Raw genomic sequence first — 20,013 nt, forward strand, 5'->3', positions numbered from 1 at the left:
TCCCGAATTTTGGATTTTTTGCCTCTTCCTTTCTTTCTTTTTTTCCTTCTTTTTTTTTTTTTTTTTACCTGTTTGGGTCTGGTGGTTGAGGGAGGGGCGGGAAAAATTGGGGGAAAATGGGAAAAAAAGGAAGTAAAGGAGAAAAAGGGGGGGGATGGGAAAAATGGAAAAATGGGAAAAATGGGGGGGAAATGGTGAATAAATGGGAAAATTTGAATTTTTGGGAAGAATGGGAGGAAAATGGGGAAAAATGAGGGAAAAAAAGCGAAAATTGGTTTTTTGGGAGGAAATGGGGAAAATTGAGGAAAACAGGAAAAAATGGGGAAATGGGAAAACGGGGGGAGAATGGGGAAAAATTGGAAAATTGGAGTTTTTGGAAAAAATGGGGGGGAATGGGGAGAAAATGGGAGGGGGAAGGAAAAATTGGAATTTTGGTGGAAAATGGGGGGAAAATTGAGAAAAATGGGGAAAAAAGGGAAAACTGTGGGGGAAATGGGGAAAAACGGGAAAACATGAAGTTTTGGGGAAAATGGGGAAAAATGGGGGGAATGGGAATTTTGGGGGGAATGGAGGAAAATGGGAAAAGTGGGGAAACGGAGAAGGAAAGAAAAAGGTGGGAAATTTGGGGGGAAAATGGGGAAATTGGGGAATTTTAAAAGGAACTTTAAAGAAATTAAAATGGAATTTTAAAGGAATTTAAAAGGAATTTTAAAGACATTTAAAAAGGATTTTTAAAGGACTTTTAAAGGAATTGCAAAGAATTTTTAAGAGACTTAAAGGGAATTTTAAAGGAGTTTAAAGTGATTTTTAAAGAATTTTTATGGTGTTTTAAAGGAATTTTCTGGGAATTTTAAAATAATTTTTAGGACCTGGAAGATCAAAATCCCCAACTTTTTCTCACTGAACCAACACCAAAATCCCCTCATTCCAACTTTTTCTCACTCTGGAATCCCTTAGGGTGAATTCCCACAAAATCCCAGAAAATTCCTTGGAAAAAAAATTCCTGAGTCTTCTTTTGCCCAATCCCCGAGGATTTTTAAGGCAAATCCCCCAAAATCCTCCAAATTCCCAAATTGCACCAAATTCTCCAAATCCCCCAAATCCCCAATCCCAGATCCCAATCCCAAATTCCAATCCCATCAATACCCAATCCCAGCAATCTCAAATCCAATAAATCCCATCAATCCCAAATGCCTCAAATCTTAAATCCCAAATCCCATAAATCCCAATCCCATCAATCCCAATCCTGCGAACCCCAAATCCCATAAACCCCAAATCGCCCAAATCCCTCAAATCTTAAATCCCAAATCCCATAAATCCCCAATTCCAAAGCCCCCAATCCCCAAATCCCCCAAATCCCAAATCCCAAATCCCATCAATCCCAATCCCATCAATCCCCCAAATCCCAAATCTTCCAAATCCCCAATCCCAAATGCTCTAATCCCCAAATCCCAAATCCCAAATGCCATAAATCCCAATCCCATCAATCCCCCAAATCCCAAATGTTCCAAATCCCCAATCCCAAATACTCTAATCCCCAAATCCCAAATCCCCCAAACCTCAAATCCCCCAAATCCCAAATTGCCAAATCCCCAAATCCCAAATCTTCCAAATCCCCAATCCCAAATGCTCTAATCCCCAAATCCCAAATCTTCCAAACCTCAAATCCCAAATTGCCAAATCCCCAAATCCCAAATCTTCCAAATCCCATCAATTCCCAATCCCATCAATCCCCCAAATCCATCAATCCCCCAAATTCCAAATCCCAAACCCCAATCTCAAATCCCCAAATCCCATCAATCCCCAAATCCCATCAATCCCCAAATCCCAAATCTTCCAAATCCCCAAATCCCTAATGCCATAAATCCCCCAAATCCCCAAATCCCATCAATTCCCAATCCCATCAATCCCCAAATCCCAATCACACAAATCCCCAATCCCAAATCCCCAAAACTTCCAATCCCCCAAATCCCAAATTGCCGAATCCCCAAATCCCAAATTGCCAAATCCCCAATCCCAAATGCTCTAATCCCCCAAATCCCAAATGCTCTAATCCCCAATTCCAAAGCCCCCAAATCCCCAATTCCAAAGCCCCCAAATCCCAAATCTTCCAAATCCCCAATCCCAAATGCTCTAATCCCCAAATCCTAAATCCCAAATGCCATAAATCCCAATCCCATAAATCCCCCAAATCTCCCAAATCCCCCAAATCCCCAATCCCATAAATCCCCAATTCCAAAGCCCCCAAACCCCAAATCCCCAATCCCATCAATCCCAATCCCATCAATCCCCCAAATCCCAAATCTTCCAAATCCCCAATCCCAAATGCTCTAATCCCCAAATCCCAAATGCCATAAATCCCAATCCCCCAAACCCCCCAAATCCCCAAATCCCCAAATCCCCCAAATCCCATAAATCCCCAAATCCCATAAATCTCCCAAATCCCATAAATCCCATAAATCCCAATCCCCAAATCCCCCAAATCCCCCAATCCCATCAATCCCCACAATTCCGGCCCCTCCCGTTTCCCGCTGCCCTTTGGATCCGGGGCCGAAGTTCCAGGAGCGGCTCCGAGGGAGCGGCCGCAGGTGGGGCCGGGATTTTCTGGGATCCCGGTGGATTTTCGGGAACATTTCTGCAGATCCCAGCGGATCTTTGGGATCCAGGTTGGTTTCTGGGAATATTTCCATGGATCCCGGTGGATTTTCGGGATCCCGGTGGATTTTTGGGAGCGTTCCCTTTTCCCCTTTTCCTTTTCCCATTTTTTCCTTTTTTCCCCTTTTCCCCTTTTCCCTCCCCCACCCCATTCCCACTTTTCCCAGCCCCAATTCTGGACCCTGACCCTGGAATTTCTCCTTCCCTGCAGGATCAGGAGCGGGATCAGGATTTGCACCAGGATCGGGACTGGGATTGGGGTTGGATCGGGATCAGGATTGGATTGAGATCGGGATTGGGATCCAAATTAGAATCAGGATTGGGATCAGGAATAGATTGGGATCAGGATTGGGATTGGGGTCAGGACTGGGACTGCAGCAGGATTGGGATTGGGATCAGGAATAGAGCTGGACCGGGATTGGGATTGGGATCGGGATCGGGATTAAGAACAGGAACAGGATTAGGACTGGGATCAGGATCGGGATTGGGATTGGACTTGGATCAAAATTGGGATTAGGATCAGGATTAGGATCAGGATTAGGATCAGGACCAGGATCAGGGATTAGACTGGGATTGGGATCGGGAATTGAATTGGGATTGGGATTGAGATCAGGACCAGGATCGGGATTGGGATTGGATTGGATTGGGATCAGGATCAGGATCAGGATCAGGATCAGGATCAGGATCAGGATCAGGATCAGGACCGGAATTGGGATCAGGATCGGGATCAAGAATAGGATCAGGACCAAGACCAGGATTGGGATTGGATCAGGATCGGGATCAGGATCAGGATCAGGATCAGGATCAGGACCGGAATTGGGATCAGGAATAGGATCAGGATCAGGATTGGGATCAAGAATAGGATCAGGACCAAGACCAGGATCGGGATCAGGATCAGGATCAGGATCGGGATTGGATTGGGATCAGCATTGGGATCAGGAACAGGATCGGGTTTGGGATCAGGATCAGGAACAGGATCCGGATTGGGATTGGGACCAGGAATGGGATCGGGATCGGGATCAGGATCGGGATCAGGATCGGGATCCCCGCCCCCGCTGCTGCTGCTCCTGGCGCTCTCGGTGCTCGGTCCCGTAACCGGTGAGTTTGTGGCATCGGGAATTCGGGAATTCGGGATCCAAATCCCCGCGGAGCCGTGATCCCGTCCTGGGAATGGGGATCCTGAATCCCGGGAACGGGAAACCCCAAAAACCCCGGGAACCCCAAAAATGCTGGGAATCCCAAAAACCCCGGGAACACCAAAAACCCTGAGAACCCCAAAAACCACAGAAACCCCAAAAATCCCGGGAACCCCAAAAATCCTGGGAACCCCAAAAACCCCGGGAACCCCAAAAACCACAGAAACCCCAAAAACCACAGAAACCCCAAAAACCCCGGGAACCCCCAAAAATTCTGGGATACTGAACCCCAAAACTCCTGGGAATGGGGATCCTGAATTCTGGGAATGGGAAACCCCAAAACCCCCGGGAACCCCAAAAACCCCGGGAACCCCAAAACTCCTGGGAATGGGGATCCTGGATTCCGGGAATGGGAAACCCCAAAAATCCCAGAAATAGGAAACCCCAAAAATTCCAGGATATTGAACCCCAAAAAAAACCCCAGGAATGGGAAACCCCAAAAACCCCGGGAACCCCAAAAATGCTGGGAACCCCAAAAACCCCGGGAACCCCAAAAATCCTGGGAACGCCAAAAACCCCGGGAACCCCAAAAATCCCGGGAACCCCAAAAACCACAGAAACCGCAAAATCCTGGAAACCCCAAAAATCCTGGGAACCCCAAAAACCCCGGGAACCCCAAAAATCCTGGGAATGGGGATCCTGGATCCGGTAATGGGAAACCCCAAAAATCCCAGAAATAGGAAACCCCAAAAATTCCAGGATATTGAACCCCAAAAAAACCCCAGGAATGGGAAACCCCAAAAACCCCGGGAACCCCCAAAAATTCTGGGATACTGAACCCCAAAACTCCTGGGAATGGGGATCCTGAATTCTGGGAATGGGAAACCCCAAAACCCCCGGGAACCCCAAAAATCCTGGGAATGGGGATCCTGGATTCCCGGAATGGGAAACCCCAAAAACCCCATAAATAGGAAACCCCAAAAATTCCAGGATATTGAACCCCAAAAAACCCCAGGAATGGGAAACCCCAAAAACCCCGGGAACCCCCAAAAATCCCGGGAACCCCAAAAACCCCGGGAACCCCAAAAACCACAGAAACCCCAAAAATCCTGGGAACACCAAAAATCCTGGGAATGGGAAACCCCAAAAACTCCAGAAATAAGAAAGCCCCAAAATTCCAGGATATTGAACCCCAAAAAAACCCCAGGAATGGGAAACCCCAAAAACCCCGGGAACCCTAAAAATCCTGGGAACCCCAAAAACCCCGGGAACCCCAAAAATCCTGGGAACACCAAAAATCCTGGGAATGGGAAACCCCAAAAACTCCAGAAATAAGAAAGCCCCAAAATTCCAGGATATTGAACCCCAAAAAAACCCCAGGAATGGGAAACCCCAAAAACCCCGGGAACCCCAAAAACCCCGGGAACCCCAAAAATCCTGGGAATGGGGATCCTGGATTCTGGGAATGGGAAACCCCAAAAATCCCAGAAATAGAAAACACCCAAAATTCCAGGATATTGAACCCCAAAAACTCCAGGAATGGGAAACCCCAAAAACCCCGAGAACCCCAAAATCCCGGGAACCCCAAAAACCCCGGGAACCCCAAAAATCCTGGGAATGGGGATCCTGAATTCCGGGAATGGGAAACCCCAAAAACCCCAGAAATAAGAAAGCCCCAAAATTCCAGGATATTGAACCCCAAAAAAACCCCAGGAATGGGAAACCCCAAAAACCCCGGGAACCCCAAAATCCTGGGAACCCCCAAAATCCTGGGAATGGGGATCCTGGATTCCGGTAATGGGAAACCCCAAAAACCCCAGAAATAGGAAACCCCCAAAATTCCAGGATATTGAACCCCAAAAAAACCCAGGAATGGGAAACCCCAAAAACCCCGGGAACCCCAAAAACCCCGGGAACCCCCAAAAATCCTGGGAATGGGAAACCCCAAAAACTCCAGAAATAGGAGACCCCCAAAATTCCAGGATATTGAACCCCAAAAAAACCCAGGAATGGGAAACCCCAAAAACCCCGGGAACCCCAAAAACCCCGGGAACCCCAAAAATCCTGGAAACCCCAAAAACCCCGGGAACCCCAAAAATCCCGGGAACCCTAAAAATCCTGGGAACCCCAAAAACCACAGAAACACCAAAAACCACAGAAACCCCAAAAACCCCGGGAACCCTAAAAATCCTGGGAACCCCAAAAACCCCGGGAACCCCAAAAACCACAGAAACCCCAAAAATCCTGGGAACACCAAAAATCCTGGGAATGGGAAACCCCAAAAACTCCAGAAATAAGAAAGCCCCAAAATTCCAGGATATTGAACCCCAAAAAAAACCCCAGGAATGGGAAACCCCAAAAACCCCGGGAACCCTAAAAATCCTGGGAACCCCAAAAACCCCGGGAACCCCAAAAATCCTGGAAACCCCCAAAATCCTGGGAATGGGGATCCTGGATTCCGGGAATGGGAAACCCCAAAAACCCCAGAAATAGGAAACCCCCAAAATTCCAGGATATTGAACCCCAAAAAAACCCAGGAATGGGAAACCCCAAAAACCCCGGGAACCCCAAAAACCCCGGGAACCCCAAAAATCCTGGAAACCCCAAAAACCCCGGGAACCCCAAAAATCCTGGAAACCCCAAAAATCCTGGGAATGGGGATCCTGAATCCTGGGAACGGGAACCCCAAAAATCCTGGGAACCCCAAAAACCCCGGGAACCCCAAAAATCCTGGGAATGGGGATCCTGAATTCTGGGAATGGGAAACCCCAAAAACCCCAGAAATAAGAAAGCCCCAAAATTCCAGGATATTGAACCCCAAAAAAACCCCAGGAATGGGAAACCCCAAAAACCCCGGGAACCCCAAAAACCCCGGGAACCCCAAAAACCACGGAAACCCAAAAACCCCGGGAACCCAAAAACCCCGGGAACTCCCAAAATTCCAGGAATGGGAAATCCCAAAAACCCCAGGAATGGGAACCCCCAAAAATTCTGGGAACCCCCAAAATTCCAGGAATGGGAAACCCCAAAACCCCGGGATATTGAACCCAAAAATTTGAGAATATTGAACCCAAACTAACCCCGCCCGGGCTAAATTGATCCCAATCCATTTGGGAATATTGATCCCAACCAATCAATCCCAGGGTATTGATCCCAATAAATTCCAGCATTATTGACCCCAAATCAACTCAGGATTATTGATCCCAATCAATTTGGGAATATTGATCCAAAACAATTTGGGAATATTGATCCCAATCAATTCAGGATTATTGACCCAAATCGATCCATGGTGATTGACCCCAAACTGTTTGGGAACATTGACACCAACCAATTCTGAATTGTTGATCGCAATCAATCCGGGATTACTGACCCAAATCAATTCAGGATTATTGAGCTTGGATAATTTGAGTATATTGATCCAAATTAATTCAGGAATATTGATCCCAATGAATTTGAGAATATTGATACCAAACAATTTGGGAATATTGATGCCAATGGATTCAGGATTATTGACCCAATCAGTTCAGGATTACTGACCCCAATCAATTCAGGATTATTGATCTTGGAGAATTTGAGTATATTGATCCCAAATAATTCAGGAATATTGATCCAAATCAATCTGGGATTATTGACCCAAATCAATGGGGGATTATTACTCCAAATCAATTCAGGAATATTGATCCAAATCAATTCAGGATTATTGACCCAAATCAATTCAGGATTGTCCACCCCAAACTATTTGGGAACATTAACACCAACCAATTCTGAATTATTGATTGCAATCAATCCGGGATTATTGATCCAAATCACTGGGGGATCATTGCCCCAAACCGGAGATTTTTGCCCCAAATCAATGGGGGATCATTGCCCCAAACTGGAGATTTTTGCCCCAAATCAATGGGGGATCATTGCCCCAAACTGGAGATTTTTGCCCCAAATCACTGGGGAATCATTGACCCAAATCACTGGGGGAACATTGCCCCAAACTGGAGATTTTTGCCCCAAATCACTGAGGGATCATTGCCCCAAACCGGGAATTTTTGCCCCAAACCGGGAATTTTTGCCCCAAATCACTGGGGGTGCATTGACCCAAACCGGAGATTTTTGCCCCAAATCACTGGGGGATTTTTGCCCCAAATCAATGGGGGATCATTGCCCCAAACCGGAGATTTTTGCCCCAAATCACTGGGGGATCATTGCCCCAAATCACTGGGGGAACATTGCCCCAAAACTGGAGATTTGTGCCCCAAATCACTGGGGGAACGTTGACCCAAATCAATTTGGGATTACTGACCCAAATCAATGGGGGATCATTGCCCCAAACCGGAGATTTTTGCCCCAAATCACTGAGGGATCATTGCCCCAAACCGGGGATCATTGCCCCAAACCGGGGATTTTTGCCCCAAACCGGGGATTTTTGCCCCGCTCCTTTCCCCTTTCCCCCCTCGCTCATTCCCCGCTCTCTCCCCCAGGGGCGCTCCGGGCTCCGCTCCTGGTGCTGGAGGGCCCGGCCGGGCCCGGGCTCCGCCTGCGCTGCCTCGCGGAGCCGCCGCAGCCGAACCTGCGCCTGCTCTGGGGCTCCGGGCCCGCCCGGGACAATCCCGAAAATTCCCAAAATCATCCCCAGAATGATTCCCAAAGTGCCGGGATCTCGCTGCTGCTGCCCCGGCCGGGCTCCGGTGCCGCCGGTGCCGTTTGCAGAGCGCTGGGGCCGGAGCCGGGAGCGGCCGCCGAGTCCGCCGTGGTGATCGCGGGTGAGCGGCCGGAAAATCGGGAATTCTGCACGGAACGGGAAAATCCAGCGGGGTTGGGGTTTGGGGGATTTTTACGGGTTTTTTTGGGGGGTATTTTTGTGATTTTGTAGGGTTTTTTTGGGTTTTCTGGGGTTTTCTTGGGGTTTCCAAGATCGGGATCGGCGCCGAGTCCGCCGTGGAGATCGCGGGTGAGGGGCCGGGAAATCGGGAATTCTGCACGGAACGGGAAAATCCAGCGGGGTTTGGGGTTTTTATTGGGAATTTTAGGGGTTTTTTTGGGCAATTTTGTATTTTGTATATGTGATTTTGTAGGGTTTTCTGGGGGTTTTTCTGGGATTTTCTGGGGTTTTTCAGGGGCCGGGAAATCGGGAATTCTGCAATCGGGAATTCTGCAAGGAACGGGAAAATCCAGCGGGGCTTGGGGTTTTTATTGGGATTTTTATGGGGATTTTTTGGGGTATTTTTGTGATTTTGTAGGGTTTTTTGGGATGTTTTTTTGGGATTTTCTGGGGTTTTCTTGGGGTTTCCAGGGCGGGATCGGCCAGGAAATCGGGAATTCTGCAATCGGGAATTCTGCAATCGGGAATTGTGCACGGAACGGGAAAATCCAGCGCGGTTCGGGGTTTTTATTGGGAATTTTATGGGGGTTTTTTGGGTTATTTTTGTGATTTTGTAGGGGTTTTTGGGATTTTCTGGGATTTTTTGGGGTTTCCAAGATCGGGATCGGCCGCGGAGTCCGCCCGTGGTGATCGCGGGTGAGCGGCCGGGAAATCGGGAATTCTGCAATCGGGAATTCTGCAATCGGGAATTCTGCACGGAACGGGAAAATCCAGCGGGGTTCGGGGTTTGGGGGATTTTTTTTGGAATTTTATGGGTTTTTTTTGGGGTATTTTTGTGATTTTGTAGGGGTTTTTTTGGGTTTTCTTGGGGTTTCCAAGATCGGGATCGGCGCCGAGTCCGCCGTGGTGATCTCGGGTGAGGGGCCGGGAAATCGGGAATTCTGCAATCGGGAATTGTGCAAGGAACGGGAAAATCCAGCGGGGTTCGGGGTTTTTTGGGAATTTTATGGGGTTTTTTTGGGTATTTTTGTGATTTTGTAGGGTTTTCTGGGGTTTTCTGGGGTTTTCTTGGGGTTTCTAAGATCGGGATCGGCGCCGAGTCCGCCGTGGTGATCGCGGGTGAGGGGCCGGGAAATCGGGAATTCTGCAAGGAACGGGAAAATCCAGAGGGGTTTGGGGTTTTTTGGGAATTTTAGGGGGTTTTTGTAGGGTTTTCTGGGGTGGTTTTGGGGTTTTTTTGGGGTTTTCTGGGATTCTCTGGGGTTTTCTTGGGGTTTCCAGGGCGGGATCGGCCGGGAAATCGGGAATTCTGCAATCGGGAATTCTGCAAGGAACGGGAAAATCCAGCGGGGTTTGGGGTTTGGGGGATTTTTATGGGGTTTTTTTGGGTATTTTTGTGATTTTGTAGGGTTTTTTGGGGTTTTCTTGGGGTTTCCAAGATCGGGATCGGCGCCGAGTCCGCCGTGGTGATCGCGGGTGAGGGGCTGGAAAATCGGGAATTCTGCAATCGGGAATTGTGCAAGGAACGGGAAAATCCAGCGGGGTTCGGGGTTTTTATTGGGAATTTTAGGGGGTTGTTTTTGGGTATTTTTGTGATTTTGTAGGGTTTTTTGGGGTTTTCTGGGATTTTCTGGGGTTTTTCAGGGGCCGGGAAATCGGGAATTCTGCAATCGGGAATTCTGCAATCGGGAATTCTGCACGGAACGGGAAAATCCAGCGGGGTTCGGGGGATTTTTATGGGTATTTTTTTGGGTATTTTTGTAATTTTGTAGGGTTTTTTGGGGTATTTTGGGGGATTTTCTGGGGTTTCCTGAAGCTGTCCAGCGTTTTCCAGCATTTTCTGGGGTTTTCCTGGGTTTTTTGGGATTTCCCAAGGTTTTCTGGGTTTTTTTTTTCCTAGGGATTTCCAGTGTTTCCCAGTGTTTTTGGGGATTTTCTGGCTTTTTCTGGGAGTTTCCAGGAATTTTCCAGGGATTTCTGGCATTTTTCGGAGTTTTCAGGGTTTTTCCGTGTTTTGGGGGGATTTTCCAGCGTTTTCTGGGTTTTTGTGGGATTTGGGAGGGGTCGGGATGGAATTCCCAGTTTGGGATGGAATTCCCAGTTTGGGATGGAATTCCCAGTTTGGGGATGGGAGAATTCCCAGTTTGGGAGTTGGGGAATTCTCAGTTCAGGAATGGGAAATTCGGAATTTAGGGATACAAAACTTCCCAGTTTGGGACAGAATTCCTGATTTTTGGCGGAATTCCAGTTTCTTGACAAAATTCCCATTTCTTTGTGGAATTCTCATTTTTAATGGCATTCCCTGGGGTTTTCTCCTGCCTCAATTCCCACTTTTTACAGAATTCCTATTTTATTATTTATTGCCATAATTATGAATAATAAATAATAATATGCCTATATTATTATTTATTGCCATAATTCCCTTTTTTTCCCATAATTCCAATTTTTTTAAATGGAATTCCCATTTTTACAGAATTCACCGGGTTTTTTACCATAATTCCCATTTTTAATGCAATTTTCATTTTTCCCCATAATTCCAATTTTTTATGGAATTCCTGTGGTTTTTTCCATAATTCCCATTTTTGACAGAATTCCCATTTTTTTTGCCATAATTCCCATTTTAAAGTGGAATTCCAATTTTTTGATGAAATTCCCTTTTTTTTGGCCATAATTCCCATTTTTAATGGAATTCCCATGGGGTTTTTTACCATAATTCCCATTTTTTGCTATAATTCCAATTTTTAAATGGAATTCCCGATTGTTTTGGCCATAAATTCCCATTTTTTAATGCAATTTTCATTTTTCCCATAATTCCCATTTTTTACCGAATTCCTGTGGGATTTTTTTGCAATAATTCCCATTTTTTATGGAATTCTTGTATTTTTTAATGGAATTCTTGTATTTTTCCCCCAAAATTCCCATTTTTAATGGAATTCTCGTATTTTTTAATGGAATTCTCGTATTTTTCCCCCCATAATTCCCATTTTTTTATGGAATTCCTGTGGTTTTTTCCATAATTCACATTTTTCTCCCCATAATTCCCATTTTTTATAGAATTTTTCCATTTTTTATAGAATTCTTGTATTTTTTAATAGAATTTTTGTACTTTTTCCTCCACAATTCCCATTTTTTATGGAATTCTTGTCTTTTTTATAGAATTCTTGTATTTTGTCGCCCTAAAATTCCCATTTTTTGGCTATAATTCCAATTTTTAAATGGAATTCTCATTTTTAGTGGAATTCCCGATTTTTTTGGCCATAAATTCCCATTTTTAATGCAATTTTCATTTTTCCCCACAATTCCCATTTTTTATAGAATTCTTGTATTTTTCCCCCCAAAATTCCCATTTTTATCGAATTCTTGTATTTTTTCCGATAATTCCAATTTTTTATAGAATTCTTGTATTTTTTAATAGAATTTTTGTATTTTTTCTTCCACAATTCCCATTTTTTATGGAATTCTTGTATTTTGTCGCCCCATAATTCCCATTTTTAATGAAATTCCCATGGGGTATTTTACCATAATTCCCATTTTTTGCTATAATTCCAATTTTTTAATGGAATTCCCGATTTTTTTGGCCATAAATTCCCATTTTTAATGCAATTCTCTTTTTTCCCCCTTAATTCCCATTTTTTTATAGAATTTTCCCATTTTTTATAAAATTCTCGGTTTTTTTCCCATAATTCCAATTTCTATAGAATTTTCCCATTTTTTATAGAATTCTTGTATTTTATATAGAATTCTTGTATTTTTCCCACAATTCTCATTTTTAATAGAATTCTTGTATATTTTTTTCCCCTATAATTCCCATTTCTATAGAATTCTTGTCTTTTTTCCCCCAAAATTCCCATTTTTTATGGAATTCTTGTATTTTTTAATAGAATTTTTGTATTTTTTCCTCCACAATTCCCATTTTTTATAGAATTCTCGTATTTTTTCCCCCAAAATTCCCATTTTTTATAGAATTTTTCCTTTTTTTTTAATAGAATTTCCATATTTCCCCCCACAATTCCCATTTCCCCCATTCCCATCTCTTTCCCAGCCGTGTTTTTCCCCTCCCCCTCCCGCTGGCTCCCGGCCTTCGTCCTCCTCCTCCTCCTCGCGCTGGGGCTGCTCCTGGCGGCCGCACTGCGCCTGCGCCGTGAGTGGAATCAAAAATCCCAATTTGCCCTGGCTTTTCCTCCCTTTCCCCCTTTTTATTTTCCTTTTTTATTTCTCCTTTTCCCTTTCTTTTTTCATTTTTATTTTCCTTTTTTCCCCTTTTTATTTCTTCTTTTTATTTCCCCTTTTTCCCTTTTTTTCCCCCTTTTATTTCCCTTTTTTTCCCGTTTTTAATTCCCCTTTTCCCGTTTTATTTCCCCTTTTTTCCCCTTTTATTCCCCTTTTTTTCCTCTTTTTTCCCCCTTTTTTCCCCTTTTTAATTCCCTTTTTTTCCCTTTTTATTTCCCTTTTTTTCTTTTTATTCCCCCTTTTTCCCCTTTTTATTTCCCCTTTTCCCCCCTTTTTATTTCCCTTTTTCCCCCTTTTTATTTCCCCTTTTTTATTTTCCCCTTTTTATTTCCTCTTTTTATTTCCCTTTTTTCCCCTTTTTAATTCCCCTTTTCCCGTTTTATTTCCCTTTTTCCCCTTTTTATTTCCCCTTTTTCCCTTTTTTTCCTCTTTTTTCCCCTTTATTTTCCCCTTTTTTCTCATTTTTATTTCCCCTTTTTTCCCCTTTTATTTCCCTTTTTTCCTTTTTATTCCCCCTTTCCCCCCCTTTTTCTTTCCCCTTTTTATTTCCCTTTTTCCCCTTTTTATTCCCCTTTTTTCCTCTTTTTTTTTCCGTTTTATTTTCCCCTTTTTCCCCTTTTTATTTCCCTTTTTTCCCCTTTTTATTTTCCCCTTTTTTCTCCTTTTTCCCCTTTTTATTTCCTCTTTTTATTTCCCCTTTTTCCCCCCCTTTTTATTTCCCTTTTCCCGTTTTTATTTCCCTTTTTTCCCCCTTTTTCCCGTTTTTATTTCCTCTTTCCCCCCTTATTATTTCCCTTTCCTTCCCCCTTTTTATTTCCCCTTTTTTCCCCTTTTTATTCCCCTTTTTTTCCTCTTTCCCCCCCTTTTTTCCCGTTTTTATTTCCCCTTTTTCCCCTTTTTAATTCCCCTTTTCCCTTTTTATTTCCCCTTTTTCCCCTTTTTATTTCCCTTTTTTTCTCTCTTTTTTCCCCCCTTTTCCCCCTTTTTTCCGTTTTTATTTCCCCCTTTTTCCCCTTTTTATTTCCCCTTTTTCCCCTTTTTAATTCCCTTTTTATTTCCCCTTTTTTCCTCTTTTTTCCCTTTTTATTTTCCCCTTTTTTCACCTTTTTTCCCCTTTTTATTTCCCTTTTTTCCCCTTTTTATTTCCCCTTTCCCCCCGTTTTATTTCCCCTTTTCCCCCCTTTTTTCTCGTTTTTATTTCCCCTTTTTTCTCCTTTTATTTCCCCTTTTTTCCCCTTTTTATTCCCCTTTTTTCCCCTTTTTATTCCCCTTTCCTTCCCGTCTTTATTTTCCTTTTTCCCCTTTTTTGCCCTTTTATTTCCCCCTTTTTTTCCCTTTTTTCCCGTTTTTATTTCTCCTTTTTTCCCCTTTTTATTTCCCTTTCCTTCCCCTTTTTATTTTCTTTTGTTCCCTTTTTATTCCCCCTTTTTTCCCTTTTTATTTCCCCTTTTTATTCCCTTTCCCCCCCTTTTTATTCCCCTTTTTTTCCTCTTTTTTCCCCCTTTTTTCCCCTTTTTTCTCGTTTTTCTTTCCCCTTTTTTCCCTTTTTAATTCCCTTTTTTCCTTTTTATTTCCCCTTTTTTCCCTTTTTATTTCCCCTTTTTATTTTCCCTTTCCCCCCTTTTTATTTCCCCTTTTTTCCCGTTTTATTTCCCCTTTTATTCCCCTTTTTTTCCTGTTTTTCCCCCCTTTTTTCCCATTTTTATTTCCCCTTTTTCCCCCTTTTTAATTCCCTTTTTCCCATTTTATTTCCCTTTTTTCCTTTTTATTTCCCCTTTTTCCCCCTTTTTATTTCCCCTTTTTCCCATTAATTCCCCATTAATTCCCTTTAATTTCCCATTAATTCCCCATTAATTCCCTTTAATTTCCCATTAATTCCCCATTAATTTCCCATTAATTTGACTTTAATTTCCCATTAATTACCTTTAATTTCCCATTTATTACCTTTAATTTCCCATTAATTTCCCTTTAATTTCCCATTAATTTGCCTTCAATTTCCCATTAATTTCCCATTAATTTCCCATCAATTCCCCATTAATTCCCATTAATTCCCCATTAATTTCCCATTAATTTGCCATTAATTACCCTTTAATTTCCCATTAATCACCCATTAATTTCCCATTAATTACTCATTAATTTCCCTTTAATTTCCCATTATTTTGCCTTTAATTTCCCATTAATTACTCATTAATTTCCCATTAATTACCAGGGGACCGCCGGATTCTGGCTCAGGAGCGTGAGTGCATTAACGAATTCATTTCATAATTATTACTTAAATTTAATTTGAATTTTAAATTTATTTCAATCCAAAAGAACGGAAAATTAAACCCTGTATGAAATAGAAAACGAAATTAAGTCAAATTGATGAGATTGGATGATATGAAATCAATTAAATTAAATTTGCAGAAATGGAATCAAATATGAAATGAAATAAAATTGATGAAATGAAATGAAATTAATTAAATTTCGCTTAATTAAAATAAATATAATGGGATGTGAAATGTGAAATGGAATAGAACAAAACAAAAACCCAATAAAATAAATTCAAATATGAAAAGAGATGAAAAGAATTAAAAATAAATGAAAATAAATAAAATAAAATAAAATAAAATAAAATAAAATAAAATAAAATAAAATAAAATAAAATAAAATAAATTCATTAAAATTTCAGAATGAACACATTTCAATTCAAATTTCCATTTCCTCTCCCGTTCCCAGGGAAATCCCAGCAGGAAATCAGCGAGGGTGAGCTCAGCCGGCAATGCCCGAAAATTCCCAAATTCCCAAAAATCCCCAAATTCCCAAAATTCCCAAATTCCCGGAATTCCCAAAATTCCCAAATTCCCGGAATTCCCAAATTCCCAACATTTCCTGTCCTGAAACCCCAAAAATTCCCAAAATTCCCAAAATTCCCAAAAATGTCAGCCCGAAATCCCCAATTTCTCTTGGAATTCCCAGTCCTAAATCCCAAAAATTCCCCAAATTCCCCAAAATTTCCCTTCCAAAATCCCCAAATTCCCGAAATTCCCCCAAAATTTCCCTTCCAAAATCCCCAAATTCCCGAAATTCCCCCAAAATTTCCATTCCAAAATCCCCAAATTCCCGAAATTCCCAACCCCAAATCCCCAAAAACCCCCAAAATTTCCATTCCAAAATCTTGAAAATTCCCAGAATTCCCAACCCTAAATCCCAAAAATTCCCCAAAATCTCCAAAATTCCCGGAATCCTCCAAAATTCCCGCTCCTAAATCCCCAAAATTCCCCAAATCCCCAAAATTTCTGGAATCTGCCAAAATTCCTTCTCCTAAATCTCAAAAATTCCCAAAATTTCAACCCCAAATTCACGGAATTCCCCTTCCCTAAAACCCAAAAATTTCTGGAATTCCCAAAAATTTCCCTCCCTGAATCCCCAAATTCCCAAAATTTCCACTCCAAAATCCCCAAAATTCCCAAATTCCCGAAATCCCAAAAATTCCCCCAAAATTCCCAAAATTCCCAAATTTTTCCATCCCTGAATCCCCAAATCCCGGCAGACACCGAGGAGCTGAGGATGGAGCTGGGTAAGAGCCGCACCCGTTCATTCATTAACACTAATTAACATTAATTAGTTAATTATTAGCAGTTAATTAGCAATTAGCCTCTAATTAATCATTCATTTTTATTATATTTATTATATTTATTTATTAATTTAAATATATATTTACTTTGATATATATTTATTATTATAATTAAGCATTTAAATTATTTGTAATTAGCCTCTAATGAATGATACTTTAGCCTCAAAATAGATAATCATTAAAAAAAATTAATAATTTATTAGACATAGATTAATTATCTAAATAATGATTTATTACACATAGATCAATTAGTTATTGATTAGAAAAAGAATAATCATTTATTTATTAGATACAGATTAATTATAGATTAAATAGAGAAATTATTGATTAGACAGACTAATTAACATGGACACTAATTATTAGACTTGAATACTTTATTAATCTCTTTCCAATAAATAATGATTTTAATTATTATAAATAATATTCTTAGATTAATTGATAAGTTATTAAAATATAATTATAATTATAAAGTTAATGAATGACGTTATAATGATTATTATATAATAAGTAACTATTGAAGACATGTATGTAATTATTAATTATTACTATAGTAATGAGTAATAATTAAATATTTGAATAATAAATATAATGCAATAATTAATAATAATGGATTAATTAATAACAATGTTTTAAATAATAGTGAAAGTTTAGAAATATTACAAAAATAAATTTCAAAATAATTATTAATATATTATTCTTATTATTATTATCATTATACTCATTCTCAATATTAATATTAATATTAATAACAACAATAATTGAATATTTATTTAGAGCAGCATTCATTAATAATTTGTTCAGCATTAATTAATGATTAATTTCCAATTAATAATTTCCATTTTTCTGTTTTTTCCAGATAATAATAATAATAATAGTAATAATAGTAATAATATTAGTAATAATAATAACAATAATAATTACATTATTATTATTATTATTATTATTATTATTATTATTATTATTATTATTAAATTTAATATTTATTTATAGCCGCAATCATTAATTATTTGTTCTGCATTAATTAATGATTAATTTCCAAATAATAATTTCCATTTTTCTGTTTTTTCAGATAATAATAATAGTAATAATAGTAATAGTAATAGTAATAGTAATAGTAATAGTAATAATACTAATAATACTAATAATACTAATAGTAATAGTAATAATAATAATAATAATAATAATAATAATAATAATAATAATAGTTATTGTTTTTATTAAATTTAATATTTATTTATAGCAGCAATCATTAATTATTTGTTCAGCATTAATTAATGATTAATTTCCAATTAATAATTTCCATTTTCTGTTTTTTCCAGAGGAGGTGACGGCGAAACTCCAGAGGGGTAAATGGAGATTTCTGCTAATTAATTAATTAATTAATCAATTAATTCAGGGATTAATTAATTCTCAGAGAGATCAATCTGGGAAATTTCCAATTAATTTAAAATTTATTTGAAGCCTGAATTAAACATTATTTAATTCATTAATAATAATTTTTAAATATTTGTTAATTAGCATTAATGTACAATAATTAATTCAGATTTCTAATAGCAAAATATTCATAATTTTTATATTTCTAATTGCGATTTTCTCTTAATTAATAATGAGAAAGTATTCATTAATAATTATTCACTGCTATTAATAAAATGAATTTTCTAGGAAGTGATTAATAATAATTAACTAGTAATTAGTAATTATTAACTTATAACAATTTTTAAATTTTATGATAGTAAAATAATTATAACTAAATATTAATAATTATTAACGTCTAATAAAATCAATTTCCTAATAAGGAAATATTAATATTAAAATATTAATGAATAATGAACAATTTCTAATAGAATTTACGTCTCTCATAATGAATTAATAATAATATAATATCCATTAATATTAGTTTTTATTAAAATTATTTTTATAATTAATGATAAAATATTCATTAATAATTAAGAATTTATAATAATTTAATTTTCTCTTAAGTAAATAATAAAGATTCATTAATAATTATTGATTTCTAATAATAAATTCAAATTTCTAAGAGCAAATTATTAATAATAAATTATTCCTTATAATCATTATTATATATCTATAAATTAAATTTCCTAAAAATTAATTGAAATTAATGAAATAATCATTAATTATTATTAGTTTTAATAATATTTCTGATAATAAATTATATTCAAAGAATAAATAATAACAATAATTCATTTATATTAATAATTTAATTTCTAATAATAAATTCATTATTTTGATTTCATGAATAATTAATAATTAATGTTAATTAATGAATTAATCAATATCCCAGAATACCCCAATTTCCATTTCTGCCCCCACAGAGAAACTGGAGATGGACACGAGACTGGGTGAGGCTGCAATTAGCGATTAATTAGCCAGGGACTAATTAGTGACTGATTAGCCAGGGACTAATCAGGGATTGATTAGCCAGGGACTAATTAGGGATTGATTAGCCAGGCACTAATTAGTGATTGATTAAACAGGGACTAATTAGTGACTGATTAGACAGGGACTAATTAGTGACTGATTAACCAGGGACTAATTAGTGATTGATCAGCCAGGCACTAATTAGTGATTAATTACCCAGGGACTAATTAGGGATTGATTAGCCAGGCACTAATTAGTGATTGATTAGACAGGGACTAATTAGTGACTGATTAGCCAGGGAATAATTGGTGATTGATTAACCAGGGACTAATTAGTGATTGATTAGACAGGGACTAATCAGTGATTGATTAGCCAGGGACTAATTAGTGACTGATTAGCCAGGCTCTAATTAGTGATTAATTAGCCAGAGACTAATTAGTGATTCTTTGGCCGGAGACTAATTAATGATTGATTAGACAGAGTAAATAAATGATTGATTAGACATTGGCTAATTAACGATTGATTAAACACAGACCAATTAAGGATTGATAAGGCATTGTCTAATTAATAAATGATTAGGCATTGACTAATAATTGATTGTTTAGACAGGGACTCATTAATGATTGATTAGAGACTAATTAGGAACCGATTAGGCATTTATTGCATTTATTATTTTTTATTAGACAGAGACTAATTATCAATTGTTTGGACACACAGGTGTCACACACAGGTGTCACACACAGGTGTCACACAGGTGTCACACACAGGTGTCACACACAGGTGTCACACACAGGTGTCACACAGGTGTCACACACAGGTGTCACACAGATGTCACACACAGATGTCACACACAGATGTCACACACACAGGTGTCACACACAGGTGTCACACAGGTGTCACACACAGATGTCACACACAGGTGTCACACACAGGTGTCACACACAGGTGTCACACAGGTGTCACACACAGGTGTCACACACAGGTGTCACACAGGTGTCACACACAGGTGTCACACAGATGTCACACACAGGTGTCACACACAGGTGTCACACACGGGTGTCACACACAGGAGTCACACAGGTGTCACACACAGGTGTCACACACAGGTGTCACACAGATGTCACACACAGGTGTCACACACAGATGTCACACACAGGTGTCACACACAGGTGTCACACACA

At 39.6% G+C, this 20,013-nt stretch overlaps 1 protein-coding gene across 1 annotated transcript; it reads left to right on the forward strand.

The window, feature by feature from the left end:
• The first annotated feature begins 3,656 nt into the window (after positions 1-3,656).
• LOC141726673 (uncharacterized) lies at positions 3,657-18,836 on the forward strand. The gene is made up of 8 exons (XM_074531642.1): positions 3,657-3,753; positions 8,264-8,545; positions 12,647-12,745; positions 15,044-15,070; positions 15,553-15,579; positions 16,367-16,393; positions 17,770-17,796; positions 18,787-18,836. The coding sequence occupies exons 1-8, from the start codon at positions 3,657-3,659 to the stop codon at positions 18,834-18,836; spliced, it is 636 nt and encodes a 211-aa protein (XP_074387743.1).
• The last annotated feature ends 1,177 nt before the right edge of the window (positions 18,837-20,013 follow it).

The sequence above is a fragment of the Zonotrichia albicollis genome, chromosome 38 (assembly GCF_047830755.1).
Source record: "Zonotrichia albicollis isolate bZonAlb1 chromosome 38, bZonAlb1.hap1, whole genome shotgun sequence".
Lineage (NCBI taxonomy): Eukaryota > Metazoa > Chordata > Aves > Passeriformes > Passerellidae > Zonotrichia > Zonotrichia albicollis.

What these genes read in the sequence shown, in the direction of transcription:
- LOC141726673 (XM_074531642.1), top strand. Translation starts at nt 3,657, where the DNA reads ATGGGATCGGGATCGGGATCAGGATCGGGATCAGGATCGGGATCCCCG. An exon ending in GGTGCTCGGTCCCGTAACCG is followed by an intron (nt 3,754 to 8,263) that starts GTGAGTTTGTGG and finishes TCTCTCCCCCAG; the next exon opens with GGGCGCTCCGGGCTCCGCTC. An exon ending in CCAGCAGGAAATCAGCGAGG is followed by an intron (nt 15,580 to 16,366) that starts GTGAGCTCAGCC and finishes AAATCCCGGCAG; the next exon opens with ACACCGAGGAGCTGAGGATG.